The sequence below is a fragment of the Solenopsis invicta genome, chromosome 4 (genome assembly GCF_016802725.1).
Source record: "Solenopsis invicta isolate M01_SB chromosome 4, UNIL_Sinv_3.0, whole genome shotgun sequence".
Classification (NCBI taxonomy): Eukaryota; Metazoa; Arthropoda; class Insecta; order Hymenoptera; family Formicidae; genus Solenopsis; species Solenopsis invicta.
In genome coordinates this window covers 8,563,627-8,588,938 of record NC_052667.1, presented here as the reverse complement: position 1 = coordinate 8,588,938, position 25,312 = coordinate 8,563,627, and the positions used below count along the sequence as shown (strand labels likewise).

General features: G+C 34.0%; 1 protein-coding gene across 6 annotated transcripts in view; it reads right to left on the bottom strand.

Annotated features, from left to right (window-relative positions):
- LOC105196291 (neurexin-3) overlaps positions 1-25,312 on the bottom strand; it is a 502,597-nt gene that overhangs the window by 364,883 nt on the left and 112,402 nt on the right. For all 6 annotated transcript variants that reach the window (XM_039447938.1, XM_026137070.2, XM_026137067.2 and 3 more), the window contains exon 2: positions 215-265. Coding sequence is in view for 5 of the 6 variants with exons in the window: in XM_026137070.2 (XP_025992855.2) it covers positions 215-265 (51 nt within the window). In the remaining variant the exon portion in view is untranslated. The remainder of the gene's footprint in view (positions 1-214; positions 266-25,312) is intronic.

The window sequence follows — 25,312 nt, the reverse complement described above, 5'->3', positions numbered from 1 at the left end:
TCCTTTTTTTTTTTTTCACCGCACTACACCCGACAATTCATTAGTACGCGATGATTTTCCGGTGAAGCGAGAGGAATTCGTTATCTTGTCTCTTTAAACTCGTTTCAATTGTTTTTACTGTTCCTACCAGTCAACTGGTATCATGCACACACGACGATCTGATTATATTCTAGATTATATTCTAGATTTTGTTGGAAGGAGTTCTATTACTCACCCTCGTCGACTTGCGTTTGTTGGCGCTCTCGACGCAGGGGAAGCCACCGCACTGAAACACACGAAAAAATGTACTGTGCAACGCTTCGTTTGTCTCATGTTTAGTCGTGTCTAATAATAAAGGAAGGTCTCCATTTTGTTTTTTGGATTACACATATTTCTTGAATAAAAACTAAAAATAATGCTCTGAATATGTAAATATGAATTTAAAAGAGACTCCCGTCAGGTGACAGACTTTATAATACTTCATTGATGATTTTCGTTACGTAGTAATAAAAAATGAGCGTCTGAAAAATTGGGCACTAAAACTAACATAGCAATGACAGAATTCAAACGCGGTAGCGGAATTTGTTATGAAATCAATTGATAAACTATGTAATAAAATATATTTCTACACATTAAACGATATACTTTATAAAAGTAAAAGATTAAAGTTAAGCATTATAAAATAAAAACATCCATACGATAGAGAAACTTACTGCAATGTTGCAACATTGCGTAGTGCAGTGCAATGTTTCAGAGACATAGCAAACATTTTTTTAAATTATTTTAGCAGTGCTGCAAAAACGTTTGAAAAATATTGTTAAAAATAATATGCTTCTAAATTCTAGCTTTACCTACGTTCTATCGCTATCAGATAGACGCTTTGTCCTTTAATTAAAAAAAAAAAGAAGAAATGAATAAAAAACGCAGAATTATGAGATTTTTCATTCACATTCGATTGAAATGATTCCTTGAGAAGGGGCGATTCTCCAAAATTGAGTTCGCAGATAAAAGTAAATGAGACGTGTTTTACAATTCAATAAATTTTAATAAAACTTCTTATTCTTTTGTATAAAAATTTATTCAGGGACATTTCTATAAGTTACATGTGCCAAAATGTTAATATAATGGCACTTGAAGTATTATCAGAAAACACTAAACATATTACCAGTATTCAATGACCACAATATCGTAACATTGCTGCAATATTGCATTGCAATATCTCTAAAGGTAGATATTTTACCGTACGTAAAAGAAAAATAGCAACAAAGTAGTTTTAGAAAGCAAATAAATATGTATAATGATCTAATATTACTATAGTAACATCATTGTTGTTTACACTATATAATTTGCAAAAGAGAATAATGCAAATTTAATAATAGAAAAAAAACTTAAATATCAAGTATGAAGTATAAAATACAAGTTTCCATTTCTTTAATTATCTAAGCAAATTATGTTTTTATCGGTAGTGCAACGTTTAGTTCCGAGAAATAAAGAGGCGTCACTTTATCAGCAACCTACGTCGAGGGGTATTAGTGACTTTCCTCTAATATCACTAAAATAATTTCAACGGTGATACATTTCGCCATTAGAAATTTGAAGCGGCGAAAAAGATCGTTCCGTGCTCAGAGATTTTCGCGTTCAGCATTAACTAGAGCTAGAAAAATATTTTTATGCACGAGATATCAGAACCAGAGATGGGTGACGTAGATTGGCTTTATGGTAGAATAAACGGTAGATGGCATAGTATAAAGTGCATCCGAGGTGATAGCAGTCTTCGTAGCCTTCGCTGTAAACGTTGCGACTTCCGCAAGGGTGACTGATCCGCACAGTCATTTGGGTTTAGTGAACCCGAGCTCAACACACTACAAACATTTGTGTATGTACATCTACACACGCCGTACAAACATCCGTTAGCCCTTTTGCGATTGATATAGATTCGTTTAACAATTAATTGAGAAGAGTAGAATTTAACCAAATCCTGGACCATTAAAATAATTGAAGGATTTCCTACAAAAGCTAAACAAGTCTACCTTTTTTTAAAAAAAATCTTAGTGATGACGCCAAATCATTCACTATCAATGGCATCTTGTATCACATTGTGAACAATTTTGTTCTAGCAAAAATCAAACAAAAAACGGAAAACGTTCATATAAAATTTTAAGTAAATACAAAATTTTCCTAAGATCCAAACAAGCCAGAGATGTTTCATTTATTTTATTAAATGGGTTTACCAAAATATTAATTTTAAAGCCAAAATCATTGTACATTTATTAAATATCCGGAGAAAATTATCATACTTATGCAAAGAGAAATATGTTGTTGTTATATAAGAGAACAATTGTAAGTAAAAAAGTGATAAAATGATTGGTTTGTATTTTAAATAATACTTCCTTTTTTATCATAAAGAATATTTTACGGATGTCCCTCGAATATCATCCGTCTGGATAGATTCATATAAATTGAATAGCACAGGAAAATTCATTCTTTTACCACTTTTATCTAACGAGAACACAAACGTCATCAGAAAAAATGTGTCGAATTGCAGTTGAATTGCGGAATGATGCCCGCAATTCGAGAGAGAGAATTTAATGATCGATAGGAATTCATAGTTACGGAAATTATACATCGCGGCTGTTAACTCTTATATTACAATACAAGTGTAACATTGTACGCGTATTTGTAATAACGGTTACACACGGATGCACAGTATTACCGGAGGAGATTTACCAATCAAGGGAATTCTGAATTGCGATACAAGACCTCGCAGAGGGTAATGTAATTCGATTCGCACATACTGGTCCAAACCATAATTTAGCACGAGAGCAAACGAGGTAAGCGTTTTTAATTTATTTCCCGCTTCAGCTCATTTATTATCCTACAAAGACTATATAATGATAATTACATGCAAAGTGCGTTTGCATAAGCAAATGAAAATGAATTTCCTAATGGAACTTTTTTTTCCGAAGACCGTTAAAAAGCATCGAAAGATAAGTAGATGATAAATTGAAAAATATTGCTATTACATGAGGAATATTTCATGAACTCTCTCTCTCTCTCTCTATATATATATATATATGTAAGAAGAGTGATTTCGATCGTATATCGTCTAACAAAATTCTCCCGAGTCATCGCTTTCCGCGAGAGACGCGTTTATGCGCCATCACAATCTCAAAGAAATGTACGAAATATTCGTCGGCGGTGCGAAATGCGATCCCGCACGGAGCTCGTCGGCGCGGCAATAATCCGGTGTGTCCCTCATCCGGCCCGTCTGTTTATTACAGCATACGGTTTGACGATGGTAGGAAACCACGCGGTTTTTCAGCCCCCTCGTTACGCGAGCGGCCGAAACGAGCCGGGCGGCGACCCGTCATTCCGAAACGCGAGAGGCTCGCGCGCAACCGTACAGCGCCGCGATGCACCGCGATACCGCAAATGCGGTTTATTATTTTATCGCGTCGGGCATAAAAGTGACGAGCGCTCGTACGCGATTTCTGGGTTTCGCGTGCGTGAGACGAGCGCGATGCCGCGGACAACCGCGCGAAACGATGCGGAAATATCACGCGACCGGCGCGCGGTAATCTCCTCTTCTTTCTTTTTATTACGTTGAAACTTAACTCTTAACCCCTTCAGCTGTCGACACATCGTGGCGCGCACATTTCTAGCACGAGGCATTTGCAGTAAAAGCAAGTAGAATCTTGAGTGATTAATCGATTAAGGCTCTTCTTGCTGTCGGCTGACTCGTGACATCGTTATTTCCTGCCGCTGAATATGGAAATAATGACCGAGAGCGGTATTTCGTAATTGCAGTGCATTTTCATTCTACACGTCGGCAAAGAAAAGCTTTCGGAAAAAGCTACTCCTGTATCGCAGTAAAAAAAAAAAAAAAATTGCATCAAATATCGCATTATATAAATATTTTGTGCAAAAGTATTTTTCGACAACTTAAGCTCTCTCGAGCGTTAAATTAATCGGTTTCCGTATTAAAAGCGTGCAAGTGCGCACATGCTCCCGCTTAAAAATTTTGTATCTCGATGGAAATGGGATTGCAGCGATAAAGAAATTGCCCTTCCTTCCTTTCTCGACTGAAATTTCAGAAAGTTTCGAAAAACGAAATTCTGTTGCTCCGTACGCGGCTCGTTTTACATAAAACTCTTGTGTTGAAATCAAACTTATGTAAATTTATATGAAATTTACTTTGGTATGCATTGTTCTGACAAAATGCAATATTCCTGTCAAAAATATGATCTGAGAAACTCGGAACACGTCGGGATGGTGGACGAGTTACGAGGGAAAGGACGCTCGGTTTTTTCGATGATTTGCCGAGCGGTCTGCGACGCGGAAGAATGGAATTGCTTTCCGCTTCCGGCAAAATTCCCGCCATATTCCCAAGACATGCTACTTCCGATTATATATACGCACACGCGCGTACACACATACACATTATACATATGTTATATTTATGAATTGTATTATTAATATTCTGACAAATAAAGGCGATATATTTTGGCATGTAAAATTGAAAATTATTTATAAAACTTTTACAGAGTATTAGTATGGATACCCTAAGGTTTATAAGAGAATAATGCGACAACTGTTTTGTATGGAATCGCTTTTCGCTTCCGGCAAAATTCCCGTCATATTCCCAAGCATGCTACTTTCGATTATATGTACACACACGCACATACACACACACACACATTATACACATATTGTATTTATGAATTATACTATATTAATATTTTGATAAATAAAGACGATATATTTTGGCACATAAAATTAAAAATAATTTATAAAACTTTTACAGGATATTAGTATGGATACCTTAAAGTTTATGAAAGGATAATGCAACAACTGTTTTGTTATCTTTTATTCTAGCTTCTATACGGCTTTTACTATTTTTACTATTTTATTATAGTCTGTCTTATAAGGTGATTAATTGTTGATAAGCCAATTTCGGAATACCGATTTTAGAAAATTGGGATTTTTTTGGCATATTAGATTATAAAATAGATTATAAAATACTTTGTGATATCAACGTTTATATAGATCTTCATTATACATACTTAAATATATCTTAGCATATTGAAATTTATTAAATAGATAAATTAAGTAAGTTAGATGCATATAGGTAAGTAAATAAAATGTTTATTTTTTTTTGTTTAAAGTCAATAAAATCATACCTAATATTACAAAATATAACGGAACATAAAGTGATATAAAATATTTTAGAACTTAAAATTATATATTTAATATAATCGAGCAATCTCAACGGAATATCAAATTATGTAAAATATTTTAAAAATTGAAGTTTTAGGTAATAAAATCAAATTTCAATGAAACATAACATATTTCACATAAAATGTGAAATATTGGAAAATTACATTTCTTTTAACTTATATATAAAATTATATCTTTTTAACGATTTCAAACATTTCGGTATATTCTCATTTTTCAGTACAGTCTGAAATCATTGCTCCTGGATTCCTGTGATAAATCAGGACAAATGACGTTTCGCTAGAATTTTTTTGGGATGCCTTTATTATTTTATGTTTGTAACATTCTAAAACTTTTTTATTGCTTGCTTTTTAAATTTTTTCACAATACGGTTTTAAAATCGGGGTGTAGCGTGAACTTGTCTATAAGTAAAGTGGCCGACCCTTCCAAAAATCGAAATAGGGTAAAGTCGGTATATGCGCCGTAGCTATCAAAAATTTAATTTATCAAGTATTATTTACAATGTTTAAGGAAAATAAATAATGCCAATAAAAATTTTATATTGTTTATTATTATAAAAAAAATTGTAAATATAAAATATTTCTTTTCTTATACTTGGAAAAAAAACTTAAAAAACCCTTGCATTTTTATCATATAAAAAAAGTGGCGGGATTTACGACTACTCATATGTAAGATACACGGCACATCGATTATTTACAAATAACATTTACAAATATGATATAAAATAACATAATGATTTACAAAATGTGATTATAAAGTTTATTAAGAAATAAAAACAGTAAATATGTTTACAGAGTAATAATAATGCAATATTGAAGAAATTAATATGCATAGACATCAACAGAGTGCAGATATGTGCGCATTGTGTTCTCAACATAGTGCTCAACATAGGGTAAGTGCTGCTTTCCAATCACACAGTGTCTGTATTACGGCATAAATCCCGCTCGCTGAAAAGGCCGTATATCCTAAACAAGTGGAATATACAAGATATCAAACTAAATAAAGAATACAAGAGCTATGCACTTGTATCTTGCTTGTATTTCATCCTTTACTATTGCTCTATATTTACATATCATGAAATAATTGTTATGCCTTTTATATTTTCTACAGTAATCATTTTACGTCGATGGTAATACACAATCGCGCTACTTCTACATGAAAAAATTAATTCAATTCACGATGTTTTCGTTAATATTAACAATAAAGAATTGTAATTACAATACAATACTAATATAGCATAAAGGCACATGACAAAGTGGTTGTGAGCAAACTATCTTTATTCCTTCTATTTTTTCTGACTGCTGCGGCATACATCCCCCTCGCGGCGTAAATACCGACTTTACCCCTCAAAATTTGGAAGGATTGGCCACTTTACTTATAGACAGGTTTACCCTACATCCCGATTTTCAAACCGCATTGTGAGAAAATTAAGAAGCAAACATTAAAAAAGTTTTAGAATGTTACAGACATATAAAATAATATAATATTATTTATAAAATAATACATTTATCATTGTTTCAACTATGCAATTTGCAAAAAATGTTATCAAAATGTTACTTTTACTTGAAAAATTTGTTTTTAGCTTATTTTATATAGAAGAATAAGCCATGTTTTGGTTCTTTTATCTAAGCAAATCGTGTATTCAATGTTGAGTGCAATGTTTAGTTTCCGAGAAATACAAGGTGTCGATTCAGAAGACTTATGCCAGCATAACGTCTTTTCTTTACCTCAAAAAAAATTGAAATTTTTGTAAACAAAAAAAACGCAACTAATGATTTAAAACAGTAGAAACAAAGTATGTACGCTAAAGCGAATTCACAAATAGAAACAAGGTTAATTAATAAAGTAAGGATGAAATTTTATGATGAATAGTATACATATTAATGTATTTTAAATATCATACATCAAAAAAATAAAACACTTTTGACTTTACTTACAAAATTAATCTTTCTCGTAGAACGTCAGACAATCGACTAAATTGCTTTAACATCTACAAATTATAATTTAGTAATAAACAAAAAACAGCTATCAAGTTTCCTATTTATTTATATTTATACTAAATTGTCACCAGATGAATGTCAAATATACAGCAAACGCGCACAAAAGAGATTCGGAGAATGACAATCCAATCCTTGACGTCGTGCCAGCCCCCTTTTCGCGGAAGATTTACGGCCGATAAGAGGGAGGACAACATTTATCCGCTCGCGGGTGCCACTACCCCTCGCGATGATTAAGTCGTCCCCCGAGTTTTATCCTCGAAGGACGGAAAAAAGTTTTACTGCGAAGACTTGAACTCCCTCTTTCCGCCTAGGACCGAAGCGTAGTTTTATCTTCGATCACGGTTTCGCGCCGCGATGCGGTCTCGTTTGCGCAAAGTCGAGCAGGATAATCGATACGTCTTCGTCCGTCCTCGCCACCTAAAGCCGCCGGGATGCTATTTCTCGCCGCTCTCTTTGCCCTTCGTTACGCGATCTTTTATTATTACGCTCGTCCAAGGCTAAGATTTGCGCGACACCATTTTTCTCTCCTCAAGCGAGTAACAAGTAGGATAAAAAACGCGTAAAAAGTGCACATTGAAAAAACGTATATTCTCTACATAAGAAATATATTTTGCAAGCTGCTCTCTTGATGCATATTCTTAATAAATAAGAATACATTCTTTTTCCAAGAAGATCCTTTGAAACTATGAATATATTCTTTCCAACGAACTTCTAAGCGATGACATTAATTCTATGCACACCATGTTTCATTTTTGGTATTAGCAACAATTATTATTATATTATATAATATAATAAAAGCCAATGCAGTGTAGTGTTCGATGGTCAAAATTTTAAACGTCGTGATACTTAAATAATGGCTGAGACAGTAATGAAGAGTTAACCATCTCACCTTGAAAAAAAAGAGGCTATAGCTAGCAAATGTCGGGTGAAAAATTGTGTCAATTAAATATTCGGTTATTATGTATATAACGGAAAATAATTTCACTTATTTAAATATTTAGTAAATATTAGAGGAGAAGGTGGTATTACAGGCTGTATAGATGTTACGGCCACCGCTATCATTTCCGTTATTAGGTGACTGTATAGACTTATTATAGCAATTGTGTACCATTATTTGACGACTGCCAAGTATCGACCAAACGATCGTTCGCGCATGACAATTCCCAGGGGCACAGGTGGGGAAAAGGATCGAGGATCGAAGGAACGCGATTTACGAGCGAGAAACACTCGTTTTTATTCCGTCATAAAATAAAAGGTTGTAAATATAAGAAGACGTCGTTGTACTAGCGCAAATCATTGTACATAAGAGATCGTGCAATAAAGTGAATTAAATAAGCAATTTATCATCGACTCTATAATATAACCTCCTTTCAATTTTATCAAAATGTGCGATATTACTGTAAACTGTAACGATATAAACAGTGACGAATTTTAGTAATTACTTCTGAAATCTTTTGTTTTACAATCTGCCGTTTAATTCAGTGACATCAATATACAATAATCGACATTTGTTGCAGGGCTTTTTTACTTTCGAGCATTTCAAAACTTTCTCTAGGCACAATTTAACATTTAATTAGACATACTTCCTCATTCTTTTTAAACTTGAAAACATGAATATTATCACACGATTATACATACACTTGAGTGTCCTTTTGTTATTTTACTTTTCATTTGGTTGTACACTAGACGTCGTTGACGTTTTCCCCTTGCAATTGCTACGTTCTGGATTTTCTATACTGCACGTAACGTATCCTATAGCGGAAGTAGTTAACTTCAAGTGGGAATGCATCAATGACGTCTAGTGCACACATTTCGAGATACGCAAAGCTAAACAACAATATGGAATACCAATGTGGTTCCTTATGCTTACTGAAGTCTTAATAGGCTTAATAAGCCTTTTTCACGAAGTTTTCATTAAACAATTATTTGATAAGTCAATTGTAGTTGTACTGCTAATCTAGTTTACATTACATGTATTGTAGATTTGCGGTACTGCAGGAAGCAGTGCGGAAGGCTAATGTGTACATACATTTGCACGTATATTGCAACGTTTTCTCTTTATTTTGAATAAATATAAAATTTTGTAACAAAACACTACATTTTTTAAATTAAATTAAATTTTTAAATTTATTGTTGTAGTGGCAAGCCATATTCCGTTCCTTCTCGATTCATTGTGCAGTGTCGCTACATTTTTATAAATAATATTCGGTATAATAAGTGTGGCATAACTTTGAGTATATTAAAGAACAGTTTGATAAATATAATCTTTAGGTTTTCCATTTAAAATATTGATTATTAATAAAATGTAAATAAGTGGCAATAATACCATATTTTTCTCTATTAAACGACTGATTATACTATTATATTTCGCAACACTTACTAAATATTTATTAAGTATTTAAATAAAAATAAAAATATTTTTGGTTAAATTAACTGAATATTTAATTAACGTTATTTTAATGTTACAGTTAGTACCTCCGTTATCCAACTCTTTTTTTTCTGCAAAAACAACGTGTAAAAACTGCGTGTTTTAAACAGTATTTAAATTTTTTAATAATTTGTTTTTAATGTTCATAAGCAGCGGAAAAACAAAGTGCTCCGATAATATTCAATATTTTAAAATTACATTTTCTTTCACATCTGTGGAAAATCACTTCTATAAGAGTAAATCCTACAATCTCATCTTACTTATATATCATTATAAGAATTAAGAATACAATTCTAAGCTATTAATCTATCTTTTAAAAGAATTTCTTCTGAAGTTAAGAAAATCCTCTTGCTGCCTGCTTTAGAAGAGTCTGCTATAAAAATAAGAGGAAAATTCTAAAGTTGAAAATACAATTTCCTCGGTGCATTTAAACGGTTCGATCTTGTTTCGTGGTGGCTCTTTCCATCACATAAAGCAAACGATCGATTTATCGATTCTAGAGGACATAGATTTAAATTAAAGTAAAGTCGCCCGTTATGAAATAGATTCCTAATATGAGGTAACGAGGTTTCTGCTACACTAATAAACACATTAGATTGGTACCACCATAAACTTGTTACTCTTGGGGTGAAAACTATTTAAGAAAATTCATTATTAGATTATGCGTGCAGTAAACAAAAATTTTTTTAATTGGATGTCAAGATTTATTGAGATGAGTCTTTAAATCTTATTTATTATAAAACAAACAAAAATTTGATAATAAATTCTGCATGCAGTAATAGTGTAAAGTCGTATTAATAGAAAAATACGAGATGTAATAATTTGCTGAATTATAAATATTAAATTTGGTGATCGTGAAACCGCAAAGCGTGGAACTCGTAATATGAGACACTCAAAAATCTCCATTTATTAATGGATATTCTGACTTTGAGAGCTTTCCAAAATGCTATAATAAAATTATTCATTGAGAACTTTCGAATTATGAGACTTGAATGTTATGGCTTTATGCATTAGCAATGAGACTTTAAAATATCTCGAAGAGAATAGATTTTGGAGAAAAATGTTACGTACAAAAGTTTTTGAGTATCAAAAGAGCCATTTGATTGATCAACTAGATTTTAAGTCTGGAGCCTAATTTAAACCTAGTAAGATCGAGGCGATTAAATTTATCTCATATAAAAAAAAACCTTTGTCCCATATTAGGAGCCCTTTTTTGAATTAGCAAATTCGGCAATTTTGATAAAAAATGTTATATACAAGAAAGCATAACTATTATCGGTTGCTAACTTTTGGCGATAAAACTTAAATATATTTACTGTAATTTGGATATAAAAATAGGAGTTAATGGTATAAAGTAAATAAATTATAAGCCTTTAAAGAAAGATATCTTATAATAGGCTTTACTCTATTTAATTAAAAATGCATTATTTTAATACATAAATAAATAAAGTATGTGTGAGAGTGCAATTCAAAAAAGTATAAATAAAAGCGCAAATATAAATAACATAAAAGCAAAAGCTGGAAATAAAATCCAAATGAAAGCGTTCACGCCATTTCAGAATTTTGGCGTAGAGGGAGCCCAATATCATAATTCGACATGGCAGTCCGAGCACAGAAACGTTCGACACATTATGACACTTTTACACACTTAATATGCGAAACACTCAGCGCGATATTAACGAACGATTGTAAATATCGGATTGTGTAGGCGAGATTACGGCGCGCGGCGCGGCGTACATAGTACATACACTCAAATCGATTTTCGATCGGCGCTCCGCCCGTACGTCCAATCGCTGACATTTCCCTCAGCGAAAACGTCTAACGGATCAGGACATTGACATTGCGTTTCAAGTTTCGAGCACAAAGGCTGTCACCGCTACTTCGCGCTCCGATTCGTTTTTAAGTGAACGCGAGTATCGATCGCGCTTCCGCGCGCGCAATTCTCCGCGTATAACAACGCCCTGAATAATAATGTAAATGTCACAATGTAAATTCGCGCCGCCATAAACGCGGCCTGTGCAAACCATAAGTAATTTAAAGTACGCCCGATTAATGCAAGCGGCGTCGCGTAAACGTTTACTTGCCCGATTGGCGCGGCCCGACCGCCCCCGCCCCCCCGCCAATCAGTAAATCATCAAAAGGCTCGTGTCGGCGAGGATTTTCATTTTTGGCAGTTGACGAAAATGGCCGGTCGTTACCCCCGCCGTTTGAAACAGAAATTAATTCAGTTTTACAACCACTCCCCTTACGCTTCCAACCACCCCTGGCGAGCCGTCCCCTGGCCCGAGACCGCTCGTTTAAATGCGCGTCTGCTATCTGGGGGATGGACGATGGTAACCACGCGACCCCCGTGCGCGCGCTGTAAGGGGCAAAAATGCTATTTTAATTAAAGCAAAAAATTATATACACAAGAACTCTTAATTGCTCAGGTTTATTTCGTGGTCGGGTTTGCAGCCCCCGGATATCCCGTTGTATTATAGGTGTGCCCGTTACGCGAGAGAGGTAACGCTCTCCGATAATATGCAAACGGGCTGAATCTAATCCGTCCGTCGCGACGGAAGGCGAAAGCGTGTCGGAGAATTTTTCCCGCGATAATTATAATCAATTGCCAAACGCGGGTCTCCTTACGTATTTCTCGTTAATTTTGAAATTAAATTCAGCACCGCGGCTTAATTATGTCATCGATTGTCCGCCATTACGTGCTTGGAAATATGTAAATAACTTTGCTGCGATATATGTATATATATATGTATATGCGGTGTCGTGGCAGCGGTTTTAACAGCAACTAAATTCGCAGGAATTACATATGAGAGGCGCCGAGAAGACCGAGCGGAGAATGAGGAAAAAAGACCGGCGACACAGATATCGATTGTAAGAACGTGTGTCCCGATTACAACTCGATAGTACGATGTGCCCCTATTATACCATTTATTTTTACGTTTCGCCGTAAATAAATCGATATTCATACAAGTGGCACGGGTCAAATTTAGATTTTATATTTGAGCTGTCCTCGTTAGAACCTCCAACGGAAAAGACTGGCGCTAAAGGTCGCATTGCCAAAATGTTACGCTTAACCAGAGAGTCACTTTATCGAAGCTCATTTTTTTTACGCCTATTTTCCATTCATTAACTGCATTTTTTTTTATGAAAGTCAAAATAGATACGCGTGCGTGTCTCGCGCATTAAAACTTGGGGAAAAAGGAGGGGAGGGTGGTGAGGGAATTTACGCACGACGGGTTTTTTTTCTCCCGTATAAAATATTTCCGCGACTGCGCGAATATATCGAAACGATAAATGATGCAGCGGTGAAATTGATAAATATGCAAAGCCGCTTATATGTTTTATGGTGACCGCCGGCGGATAACTCGAGGATAAACACGCGATAAAAATTAATTAGGCGCAGATCGTTACAGAGACGCGCAAACTTTTGCAACGGGTAATTCCACATCCCTCACCCTCACCCCCACTCACCCTCGCTTCTCGTTCACGCGACGAAGCCGCGCATATGTGCGGCGTTTCTCCGTGTATATATGCGCGCTTTCTCGTTACGAGACACCGTCTCGGCCGCGCATTCGTTATTTCCGTGTGTGCACGAATATATCTATCTCGGCATGTGTGCGGAATTTCGTTCAGCCACCCTCATTAACGAGTTTCTCGATTAATTATCGCGGCGCGTTTCAGCTCGCTCGTATATACGTCTGACCAAATATCATTGCGACCGAATATTACTTCGGCCTGCAGCACGCCGAAGAAACGCAAGTGTCAGCAGTCTTTAAACGTATCGATTTGATTTAACGTGGAATTTCAGCCTTTTAAATTTAGGTACACGTGTTTATCGAGTTATACGACAAATAAGGATGTTTAGAGATGTATCGGCCTTCGTACATGGATTGAAAAACTTTTTACTCAAGTATTTAAAAATTTAGCTGATACAGGTCTGGAAATAACTTTATTGGACTGTCAAAATAATTGAACAGGATGCTCAAGTATAATTACTACAATGTCAAAACTTTTTTCGGCCCGTCTCACCCTGACCGAACGTCTTTTATAATTATATTGGTGATCCAACAAAATTATTTTCAGACCTCCAGATGCATTTTTACACTCGGAAAAAATTCGTGGTGATGGCAATTGGAAAAATGATAACTAAATGTAGATAATTAATGTATACAGTTCAATAAACTATTTTACATTTATTGCAACTAACTAAAGTAAATTACAAATAATAAAAAGCTTAGAGAAACGCTCGCATTGTGATTAAACACATAATATAATAATGTACGGTCAGATTAACGAGCCAAATTAAATAAAGGATTTAATTCAAGATTTTAAGTTTTACAATAAAATAGTAAACAATTATATAGGAACGTTTCGGCTCTACTTAGCCTTCATCAATTACAAAATAGTTCGTATCGCGTAACAATACTTGTGCAACTATTAGTTTATAGTAAAGCAGCATCTCAACTATAATTTAATAATTATATAAATTTTGCTACAAATAAGTTATAACAATTACATATTTCTAGTTTATATACGTCCAATTAAGTGTGCAACCGGAATAATTATGATGACAATGGAGCAACGGTGCAGAGCCCTATAGGAATGCGAACGAGGGATCCCGAATTCAAACCTCAATTGAATTTGTCCATCGCCTGCATTTGCATTATTACTTTTTTTTATCATTTATCCAATAATTTTACCACAAATGGTTACCATCGCTGCAGTTTAAGTCGTATCATTTATTATTGTTTCTATCACAACTTCGTAATACGTAGTTGATGTTATTTCTTCACAAATTTGTAATTACTGATACTGATTTTTTCTCCGAGCGTACATAGATACTTCAGCAAAATGATTCAACTGTTTCTGTAGAAATATCTCGCGTGATATTTGTCGGATTTTTATTTTAGGCATGTATAGGTATATAGAAGGAGCATTTTAGCGCGCTTCACCTTTTTGCATCATGATTTTTGTCGCCAAGTACGCTTAATGTATATTATATTGACACCGGTACCACACAGGCATATTTTGTGTCCCGGAATCGTGTTTGCGACGCGGCGGAATGTGATATCGTATCTCATTAGCTGCAAATCCGCGCATTCATTAATCGTGGTAGTCAACGTAATAAACGTTGTGTGTAGTCATTTACGTCACTCAACGCATGATTACGTGCGAAGAAATACGGCTAGGCGACAAAAAGGCCCTGCGATTACGTCAAGCGGGCATAATTAATTAAACGCGATATTTTCTATTGCTAAGAAATTCGTCTTTCGATTCACGCGGTTTCGAGGATACCAGATCGGAAAGCAAAAAACAAAAAGATAAGTGTGATTAATAGAGCGTTGAGATAGCGTAGCTGTTATAACAAGTTTTCCTTTCGACGTTGATTGATAATCGCAAATTAATCGTAATCCTAATCAGATTTTTTCTCCTACGTTTTAACGAATAATAGAAACCTATTAAATTCTTTAAATGTTAAATGAGGCATATACCAAAACACATACAATTTTTCCACCATTTTACTAATGTGTTCTTTTATATCTATAATAGAAACATTTTAATAACGTGTTATTCATACATTTACTTATTAATGATTGTAAAAATTCAATTGTTTTATGTTAAAGAATCAAATAGTTCGTTAACATGAATAAGAATCCTTGAAATTGGAATTAGCGTATAATCCATTGAAAAGCACTGGAATAGTCTTTTAGTGATTCCGATCAGTGAGAGAACCTCGTTTTTCTTAATCGGAATCACTAAAAGACATTGAATAGTCACTGATGATCTTATTATAGTACTATAAGTCAATAAGATTTCACTAATTCTGATTTAAAGGATTGAATGAGAAAATATCAATTATTATTAAATTGCCGATACTTGTGATTTACCGCCTCTTTCTTAATACGAATCTTTGAAAGACAGTGAATGAGGAATCCGAGCCGAACAAAACACACTTAATTTTATTTTTGTAATTTTAAAATTAATTTTACTTTTTAAAAATCTGTTTATGGGGATATTGCAATAAACTAAATTAGATTAAAACCCAATCACTCGTAAAAGTAAAATATATCCTCAACAAAGAATATTTGTAAATAAATGAAACAAATTTTTCATTAGACATTATACCTTATTGTACTTGTGAATATAATGAGGACTGGGAAAAAAATAAAAATTGAAAATAATAAAGGAACTAGATACATTAGCTTTTAAATCTTAGTTTTAAAATAATTATTAATCACAAAAACAAAATTTCTCGGAGTTTACTCTACTTTTAGACAATTATCTGTAATTTAGTTTTTAATTAATCTTTTAATCTTTCAAAATTTCTTATAACTATTCATTTATGAAATAAGGTAAGACCGTTTACTTGCGGTATTTCTGATATACTTTAAAATATTATTTAACAATCTGCATCGTTATAAATACCACGGTCCCGGATTATTGATAATTTACATTAAAAGTTCCATTTTTATTTAAAACTGTAAGATGCTCATATTACTTTATTCCGTAAATGATCTAATATTTGAGTGCAGTTTTAGCTTTTCAAAAGTTAGCATTGAAAATTCTTATCTTTTGATAAAACCAATAAATCATAAAATAATATGCGCTTAATAAACGTTGCAGCGATGTTTATAACAACGTCTCATTAGTTTCTGTTGCACTAAACAGATGCGTTTTTTGCCAATTTTAATTCTCCAACTCCTCTTTATATACTTCCTATCACATCTTTTAAACGTATACTCTAGACGCAAAGTAGTTTTCAAGTGAGAAATTTAAAAGTGTACCTTATTCAACTTAAGTATTTCAGCCATCACACTGTTATTATAGTACATTAGAAGAAGAACCTTGTTGCATTAATTAGAAATGTGATAGACACGGACGATTCAGAAATCGTGTAGGAATTATCGAATTCGAGTCCATCAAACGTTCCAATTATAAAATTTCGAATCCTATTTGTAATAACCAGAAATTCTACTCGGTACCAAAACATATTCATTCATATATGTCTAGTTGATATAATAAAATTATTTTTCCCAATGTTAGCATAACATTGTAAATTAGTGGGATTTTATTAATTCTGATTTCGATAAAATGATAGAATATAAAAGTTACTATTGAATTGTGTCCAAGTGACATCCTTTTCTCAATTGAGATCACTGAATGCACAGTGAAAGTCATAATTATAAGCACAGCACTGCAAATTAGTGAGATTTCATTGTTTCCGATTTAGATAACAAAATGATAAATATGTCAAATTAATATTACTGAATATCCGATACTCGATATGTTACTTCGTTTTTAATCAAAATCAATGAAAGACAATAAATTGTCACCACTGGATAATAATATTATAGTTACAAATGTACTCTCTAAATTGGAATCAGTGTATTCACTGAAAAGCAGTGAGCAGCCTGATTACAGTGATATACAAATGTATTAATCACTAATATATTCATTCTCTTTTAGTGATAATACACTGACAGTTATAAGTATAGCACTGCAAATCAATAAAATTTCATTGATTCTGATTTAGGGAGTAATTGCAATATTGAACTGCATATCAGTAAGATTTTGCTGATTCCAATTTAAAGAGTACAATATGATTTGGAAAGAAAAGTGTGTCAAATTATTGATGATACTCGATACATCAGCAACTACTTGACTCGATATTTACAAATCGAATTTGAGTTCAGTGAATGATAAATCGAGACTAAATTCACTCCGTCTAAATTGTATTTTCATAGACATGTAACTCTATTAATATTTTTTAGTCGAGCAAACTTGAGACTAGCTTAAAATTGAAACACTCGAACCTTCTCGTATCACAAACAACCCGAAGAGCAGCGTGTCTATCACTTCCTCCCCCCTCCCCTCCCCTCTCCCCCGGATCATTCTAATTATTTAATGTCTCAGCCGATGCGAACTAACTCCACATTTAAGTGACAGCTAAAGTTCTGTCACACTTTTGACGAACTAATGTAAAATATTTCACGCAATGCTCTTGCAACTTTTAATGAAGACAGATTTATCGAAAATTAAATCAAATTTGCCTGATTATCCAAGGTTTATAGCTGCGAACGTTAACAAAATATACATATTATGCATTTCATTGATATGTACAAACACTTCGTTTGCTCTGTTTGTCGTGCACGCGCGATACAGTACATATTTTCGTTTGGCTCGGCGCGCGACGGCGCGCTTTGGCGTGTCTACCGTGCAATTTGTACTGTCCGCCGGACTTGTCGCTCCACATTATTATCCGATAAAGATCTATCTTGGTTGCTGGCCGTTCTTTGAAACGCAGCTATTATTAAGGCCACCTGCGCGTCCTGCGCTCGAGACACGCGTGCATTCCTCGAAATGATGCGATGTTACCGCGAAACGAATTTCACAGTTTCTCTACTGCAGTATACTACTCCCCGTGCAAATTAATTAATTTATCTTCTCGTTTAATCCGTTTAATCACCTAAACGGCGACGAGCTGTAACTGCCTCGCTTGTTCTCCCGGTAGCTCGAGCTCTGCAGATATATCTGCGCTAAAGACACGCTTGTTACGTTATTAAAGCGCCTTTCTTGGACTGTACCTTCTCTATTATTATTTAAACTAAGTTTAAAACGCACATTTTCAATACGCAATTTTTTATTTTTTATTTTTTAGAGCAAACTAATCAATTCGAATAATCAACTTTTTACGCGTGAGTCTTAAATTCCGTGGAAATTAACTGCATTACGCTAATTCCAGCGCGATTTTACGTTTAGCGACATTGTTCTAATGTCGTTATACACAGCGCGATAAATAATCTTTTCCAAGTTCTCCCTCTCTCTCTCTCTCTCTCTCTTTCTCTCTTTACTCACCGACTGTTTAATTCATTCTCTACGCGATACAGTCACGGCGAAGGTGTAACAGGTACGGAATAATTGCTTCCTACGAGTAATTGCTCGCTTTTTCCACGACAGTCATTTACGACAGCAGTAGCCCAGGCGCTGATCGCGCTTACTCCCCCGTACGTCCGATAATCGCTTTCCGTGCCGCGCGTACATTACAACGTTAACGACAGAAAAATAATATTAGTGCGGAGCAACCGCGGTCGGAGAGGCGTTTCGCGCGGAAATGGTGATTTTCTACCGAGCGTAACTCGTTTATCCTCTCCTCGCTCACGTAATGGGAGACAATGTAAAACGCGAGCGCGCGCCGTAATGAGAAAATCAAGAACGGATCTGAAAGAAAGGGTCCATTGAAGAATAATAATTGGGGCTGTTCCGCGCTACAATGTACGGATCTTCACGTCGTACACTTGGAAACGTGAAAACGATGAGTCTGCGAGCTTTTGCTTGCACAGCATTTCTTTATGAATATAATTAGCGAAATGTGTTGATAAATTTCAGACAGATGAGGAAATCAAGAATGGATTTGAGAGAGAGAGAGAGAGAGAGAGAGAGAGAGAGTCCATTGAAGAATGATAATTGGAGCTGTTCTGAGCTACAATGTACGAATCTTCACTCCGCGTACATTTGAAACTTGAAAATGATGAGTTTGCAACACTCTGCTTGCATAGCGTCTCTTTATTAATATAATTAGTGAAATGTTTCGATAAATTTCAGACAGTAACTGTCAGAAATTATTATACATTTCCGTATTCGTGTGGGAGGAAGGTGGTAATTAAATAATAACGTGTTTTATTTCACAATTTCTTGCGCCCCGATAAATCTGCGTTATCTGTCTGCGTTGCCGTAAACGTCACGTATGGATGATACGGAGAACGATAACGTCGACCGGGTTACATCGTTGTACTGGCAATCGCATGGCGATCCTCCTGACGGATATTCTCGATTTGTCGCCTTATCTAATCGTAAACGGATGCGCGCCTCGTAACCGCGTGTGACCAATCGAGCAGCAAGGTGACTAAATTTACGAACACTTACGCCTTACTTAACCCCATAGCTTCTCAACCTTCTTTGGCTCACCGCCCTCTTTTCAATTTTTTTTTTTTTTTGTTCAGCATTTTTCGGATAAACTATTTCTGTATAGGGTAAAGTCGCCATTATGAGATACGTTTCTTTAAAGGCTCATAATTTATTTAATTTATACCATTAACTCCTATTTTTATATCCAAATTATAGTAAATATACTTAAGTTTCATTGCCAAAAATTAGCAACCAATAATATTTATACTTTGTTGTATATAAAATTTTTTATCAAAATTGCCGATTTTTCTAATTAAAAAAAAAGAGTTTCTCTGAGACACAAAGACTTTTTTTATACGAGATGAGTCTTATTGACTTAGACCTTACTAGGTAGGACCTTACTAAGCTCCAAACTCCAAAAATCTAGTTGACCAATCAAATGGCTCTTTTGATACTCAAAAAACTTTCGTACGTAACATTTTTCTCCAAAATCTATTCTCTTTGAGATATTTTAAAGTCTCATTGCTAATGCTGAAAGCCATAACTTTTAAGCCTTATAATTCAAAAGTCTTTAACAAAAAACTTTATTATAACATTTTGGAAAGCTCTCGAAGTCAGAATATGCAATAATAAATGGAGATTTTTGAGTGTCTCATATTACGAGTTCCACGCTTTGTGGTTTCACGATCACCAAATCTAATATTTATGATTAATCAAATCATCACATCCCGTATTTTTCTATTAATACGACTTTACTCTATCATTGCATGCAGAATTTGTTATCAAACATTTTTTTATTTCACAATAGACAAGGTTTAAAGACTCATCTCAATAAATCTTGACATCCAATTTCAAAAAATTTTTTCATCAACGAATTTCTGCACGCATGATTTAATGAGGACTTTTACTAAATAGGTTTCACCCCAAGAGTAATAAGTTTATGCTTGGTAGCAACCACATGCGTTTATTAATGTAGCAGAAATCTTGCTACCTCATATTAGGAACCTATCTCATAATGGGTGACTTTATCCTTTGTCAAAATTTCCAAGTGTATAGTTGTATAATTTTGAATCTTAAAGTTAGGTTGAATGTAAAAAAAATAAAAAATTATTAGAAACTGAAATAAACTATTTGTTAAAATAAAGCAACAAACAACATGAGAAAATAATACCAAATCAATTAAAAAATGTTAAAAAATTGTTATTAATGAAAAACCTGGGCCTGATGGGACGCTAGTAATTTGTCTAGTGCCTCCTTATTGTCCACTTACTCCTTAACGCTCCCCTACTGTTCCTAGAACAAGCAATGTCCGCTTTCCTGATCTCAGCGCTCACCGGTAGGCGATAACGCCCCCGTTGGGAAACTACTCTTGACCCTTTAAACAATGGGTTTTTGTAGTGGCAGCCAATCGTCTGGAGTGACTTTTCGTGTATTAAAATAACGCTTTTCAAACATTGCAATTAATTTTTTCCGTTTACTATTTTTAATATTATGTTTATTACTATTTTTTTTTATGTTATTATCCCATAAATGAATACGACGTACCCTATGCGTTTTTTTTACATTATTATAACTATTTTATAATATAAATTAAAAACTAGAATTAAAGTTCAAAAAAAACTTTAACTATCCAAAGTACTCATTTGTTGCAAATTTTTGCAGCACAATTTCTCCTTAATTGTAATTATTATACTTGAAAATATTTTTGATTCAGGTCTCATTTATCATCTTTATCAGCCTCCGAGGTATTACGACATATGTTATGAGCTAAAAAATATATTTTCTCTTCAGAGGTACAGCGTGCCAAAGTTACAGAGGGTTCGACAAACCTGTAGAAGGGGAGAAAGGTAGCCAAAATAAGTGTGGGAAGCGAGGAGATTAAGATAAATACTTAGGCGTAAAATTCAAAATGTATGTAAATGTACCTTCGTACTGCTTGAATAATTAAACATGAAGAACGTTTGTATGCATAAAAACGAAGCGTAAATCTGTATATCCCCCCCGATATCGAAATGTCAACTAGCGATGTCGGCTGTCATCGCGAGAATAACAAGCACGCCCGAGCGCTATTTGCTAAATACAACGAGATTACTTTCGGAATGGGATACAAGATTCCGGGGATACTTGAATAAAGCGGGATACATATCCGAAGAGTAGACGGAGGATTCTTGGCAGACGGCCATTGGGAGAAATATGAACCGAGCTTAGCCCCGCTCTAACACATAGTAAATTCTGCCATGGGGTGCCAGCAGACAAGCGCACTGAAGCGAAACGTGTAGAATGTACGAAAACGAAAGAAACTCGTCTGAATTCATTTAAACAAGCTAACGCGCTGATATTGACATTGGCAAAGCCATTGTCAAATTAAGAACGTATTACATTCATTTTTACAAATGTGTTAATATTTATATTTTAAATAAAACTGTATACGTATAAATATTGTGTTTATAGCATTTTATCTTCTATTAAACAAAACATTTATTTATTTATTTATTTTTGTTCAATAGTAATAATAAAGTTAAATTAATAAATAAATGTTGCTTATTCACAAAATAATATGTAATTTTTATATATATCAATAATCTTTCATTACTTCGAAAATAGTTGTAATACGTCCTTTAATGCATCACTAAAGCAATGGTAACAGTAAAGCGATTAAAATTGAGAATTGCAGTGCCAGAAATTGGAATAAAACCTTTATTTCGCAGATATTAATTTTTAACTAGACATAGAAAGCGGAACGCGCTTTACGTAATATCATAAGAAATGTATTAATGGATCTTTTCAGTTCCTGAATAATACACTCAACAATTAAACAGATCCTTTCGTAGACAAGCGCTTCGGGAGAATGGGAAGAGTAACCCGGAAGGTGCTGAACTTTTGTCCGGGAACGGATTATTCGCCTGCTAATTATCGCACGCACAAAAAATCGGGGGTAGTAAAGGCGCTGTTGTCCCAAAGATGTTGCCTCCGGACGAGGATGGAGGGAGTATCGATCGTCGGAAGTGAGCGATGAAATAGCGCGGGGAGAGAGAAGCGAGGAGGGCGGATCTTCTTTCTTTCTAAATGGGAGAGATTTATTTTTAGTCCCTTGTGTACGCGATTCGCGCCAGAGAAAGTCAGGGTTTTATGCTGACGAAGCGCACGCACGCGCTTTTCGCGTGGCGCGCATCAAGAGGAATCTCTCGATGAACCTGACTCAGCTATCGGCCGCGCGGTGTTGCACACGGCCAATGACACCGCTGGATATACAACGTGCATTGTTCTGACCAGCGTGTATCGATTCTTTGATGGAAGACAACTTCCGCGATCCGCATTCCACGTTGTAGCAACGTTAATACAGGATACGAAACTGCGAAAGGGGGATGAAAAAGTATGTGAAAAAACGATTGCGAGAAATAAGAAATAAATTTCTTTGCCGATCAAGCTGTTTGAGAAGACGAAAGAATTTTAAATATGAAACTTTGCTCGCGTCGCTTTAATTATCGCACTAATTAAAAGATATTGTGCAATCCTCGAGAGAAGGATGTGCCTCGATGCACCCCGATGCCCCGACGCGGTATAATTCAGCTGCGCTGGAGAAATATCAGATTGATAAACAATTTGTTCCACGTCATGAATCTTGAGATAAACGAATTTGATTCTTCTGCCTTTCGGTCTAATCGCCGATAGGATGTGCGGCCTGTTAACAAAATCAGACTGTCCGATAACTCGTGATTGGCACCCTCCCAATTTGCCGGCGACCTTCGATCTCGGAGCGAACGACCCTTTCTCTTCTATTTCGGTCACGTACATTACGGAAATGTAGCACTTCGCAAAGAAGTACGCGTAAAAAAAAAAAAATTGGACCGTACGATACATTACGAACGACTGAGGAAACAATAAAGGAAATACATGAATGCAACATAATTTTCTGTAATATCGATAATACTATCATTTTTATATTAATTACCGTCACGAAACTAAATTGTTAGAATTCGAAAATTTATTTTATGCTACAAATTCACTAAATACTATATATATTATAAATTTTTTTCAAAGAAAACTGAGTCAGAAGTGAAAACCTTTGCCAGTGACGCAATTCCATCAAAAGTATGTTTTAGATTTGAGATGTAACAAGAGGTTGACAATATCCTTTGTCTGGACAATTATATTCATGACTGTATATAAGATTATTTACGGCAAGAAAAAGAAAAAATATATACATATTGCGATTGCTATTATTTAATTATAATTCATAGTTTTTTTTTCATTTTAAATATATATTTACAGTTGTTTTAACTATACAAATTAGAGTTTTTAGATATTATTATTATGCAAATAATAAGTAAATATTGAAAAAAAACAGTACTTACTATAATTGTGATTTTAATACACATTAAAAAAACAACCTTTTTTTTAATAAATATTTATTTGAATAATATTAATGAAACATTTACTTACAATATATAAATATCTACTCTAAGTATAAAAAAATAAAGTTTAAATTAAATTAGTGGTTTCCGCAAATAAATATATGTTTACATTTAGTAAAAATTTTATTAGTACTATTTAAATAAATATTAAAATTTAGGAATTTTTCCCTTGGTGTACAGAAATATTTTTTTTTTTATCTTTACCGCCTTGACAAATATCACAAAATTTTACTACGTTAATGTATGAAATTATCATAATTTATATAAATTTTTTTATAGTTGGTAAAACCGTAAACAAAATTACTAATACATTATATGTAAAATTATAAAAATGGAGTTCTTGACCATAAATATTTCATCAATTATAGACACAAATACCAAACACTTTTTTCTCAGTGTTTGCTACTTGTGACTGTAATTGGATGATAAAATAATTGCAGCTAATAAATTAAATATATTTAATATTATTCCGCCATAATTTCGCCATCTTTTGCACATTTTCATTTTAAGTAAAACAGAGATAAAGTATTTTATTATTTAATTAAAGACATCTTTCGATCTAATTTCGTTAACAAGCCAATAAATCTTATTAATTTGAAACAATTAACTTTCAATGAATGCTTTTTAAAATCTATCTCACTGGCATAAATGTTTTATGTTCATTTTCTAATCAAATTTTCCTTAAACAATTAAAATATGTAAAAATTTGTACTAAGAAAAGAAGTATTTAGTACGTATAACTATAATTGCACGATAAAATAATTAATAAATAAAAGATCCATTTTTATAAATATTATTGCTATAATGTTAATAATAATAACCTTATATTTACAATTTTGTACAATTTACAGTATTGTACAATTTTACTATAAAAATTGTACAATAAATTATGATAATTTAAAATAATGATCAAGTTATGAATGGTAACTATTATTGACAAGAGGAAGCAAGTCCTCCTTACTGAAGATCCACTCGCGGCATTCACAATCAGACTGTCGTCCATTGTGCCTCATATGAATGGTAGAAATAAAATAAACATTTTTATGTGGTAATTGCTATGACAATTATAATAAATTTAACTATTTCTTTAACATTCGCACACTACTTATGTAGTAATAACAACTAATAACTATAATTTGCATAGTTAAAACAATTATAAATATATTGGCACCGAAAATAGCTACGAATTATAGTTAAATTGTGGCAGGTGCAAGAATTTTTCTTCTCTCAGAATAGAATAAGGTAAACTTCCAATACCCCGTGTCCAGACAACTAGTTCCGTAACTGTACGTGTATACAGTTTGAAACGAAGCTTCTACAAATATTAGAGGAAGACGATCTATATTTGG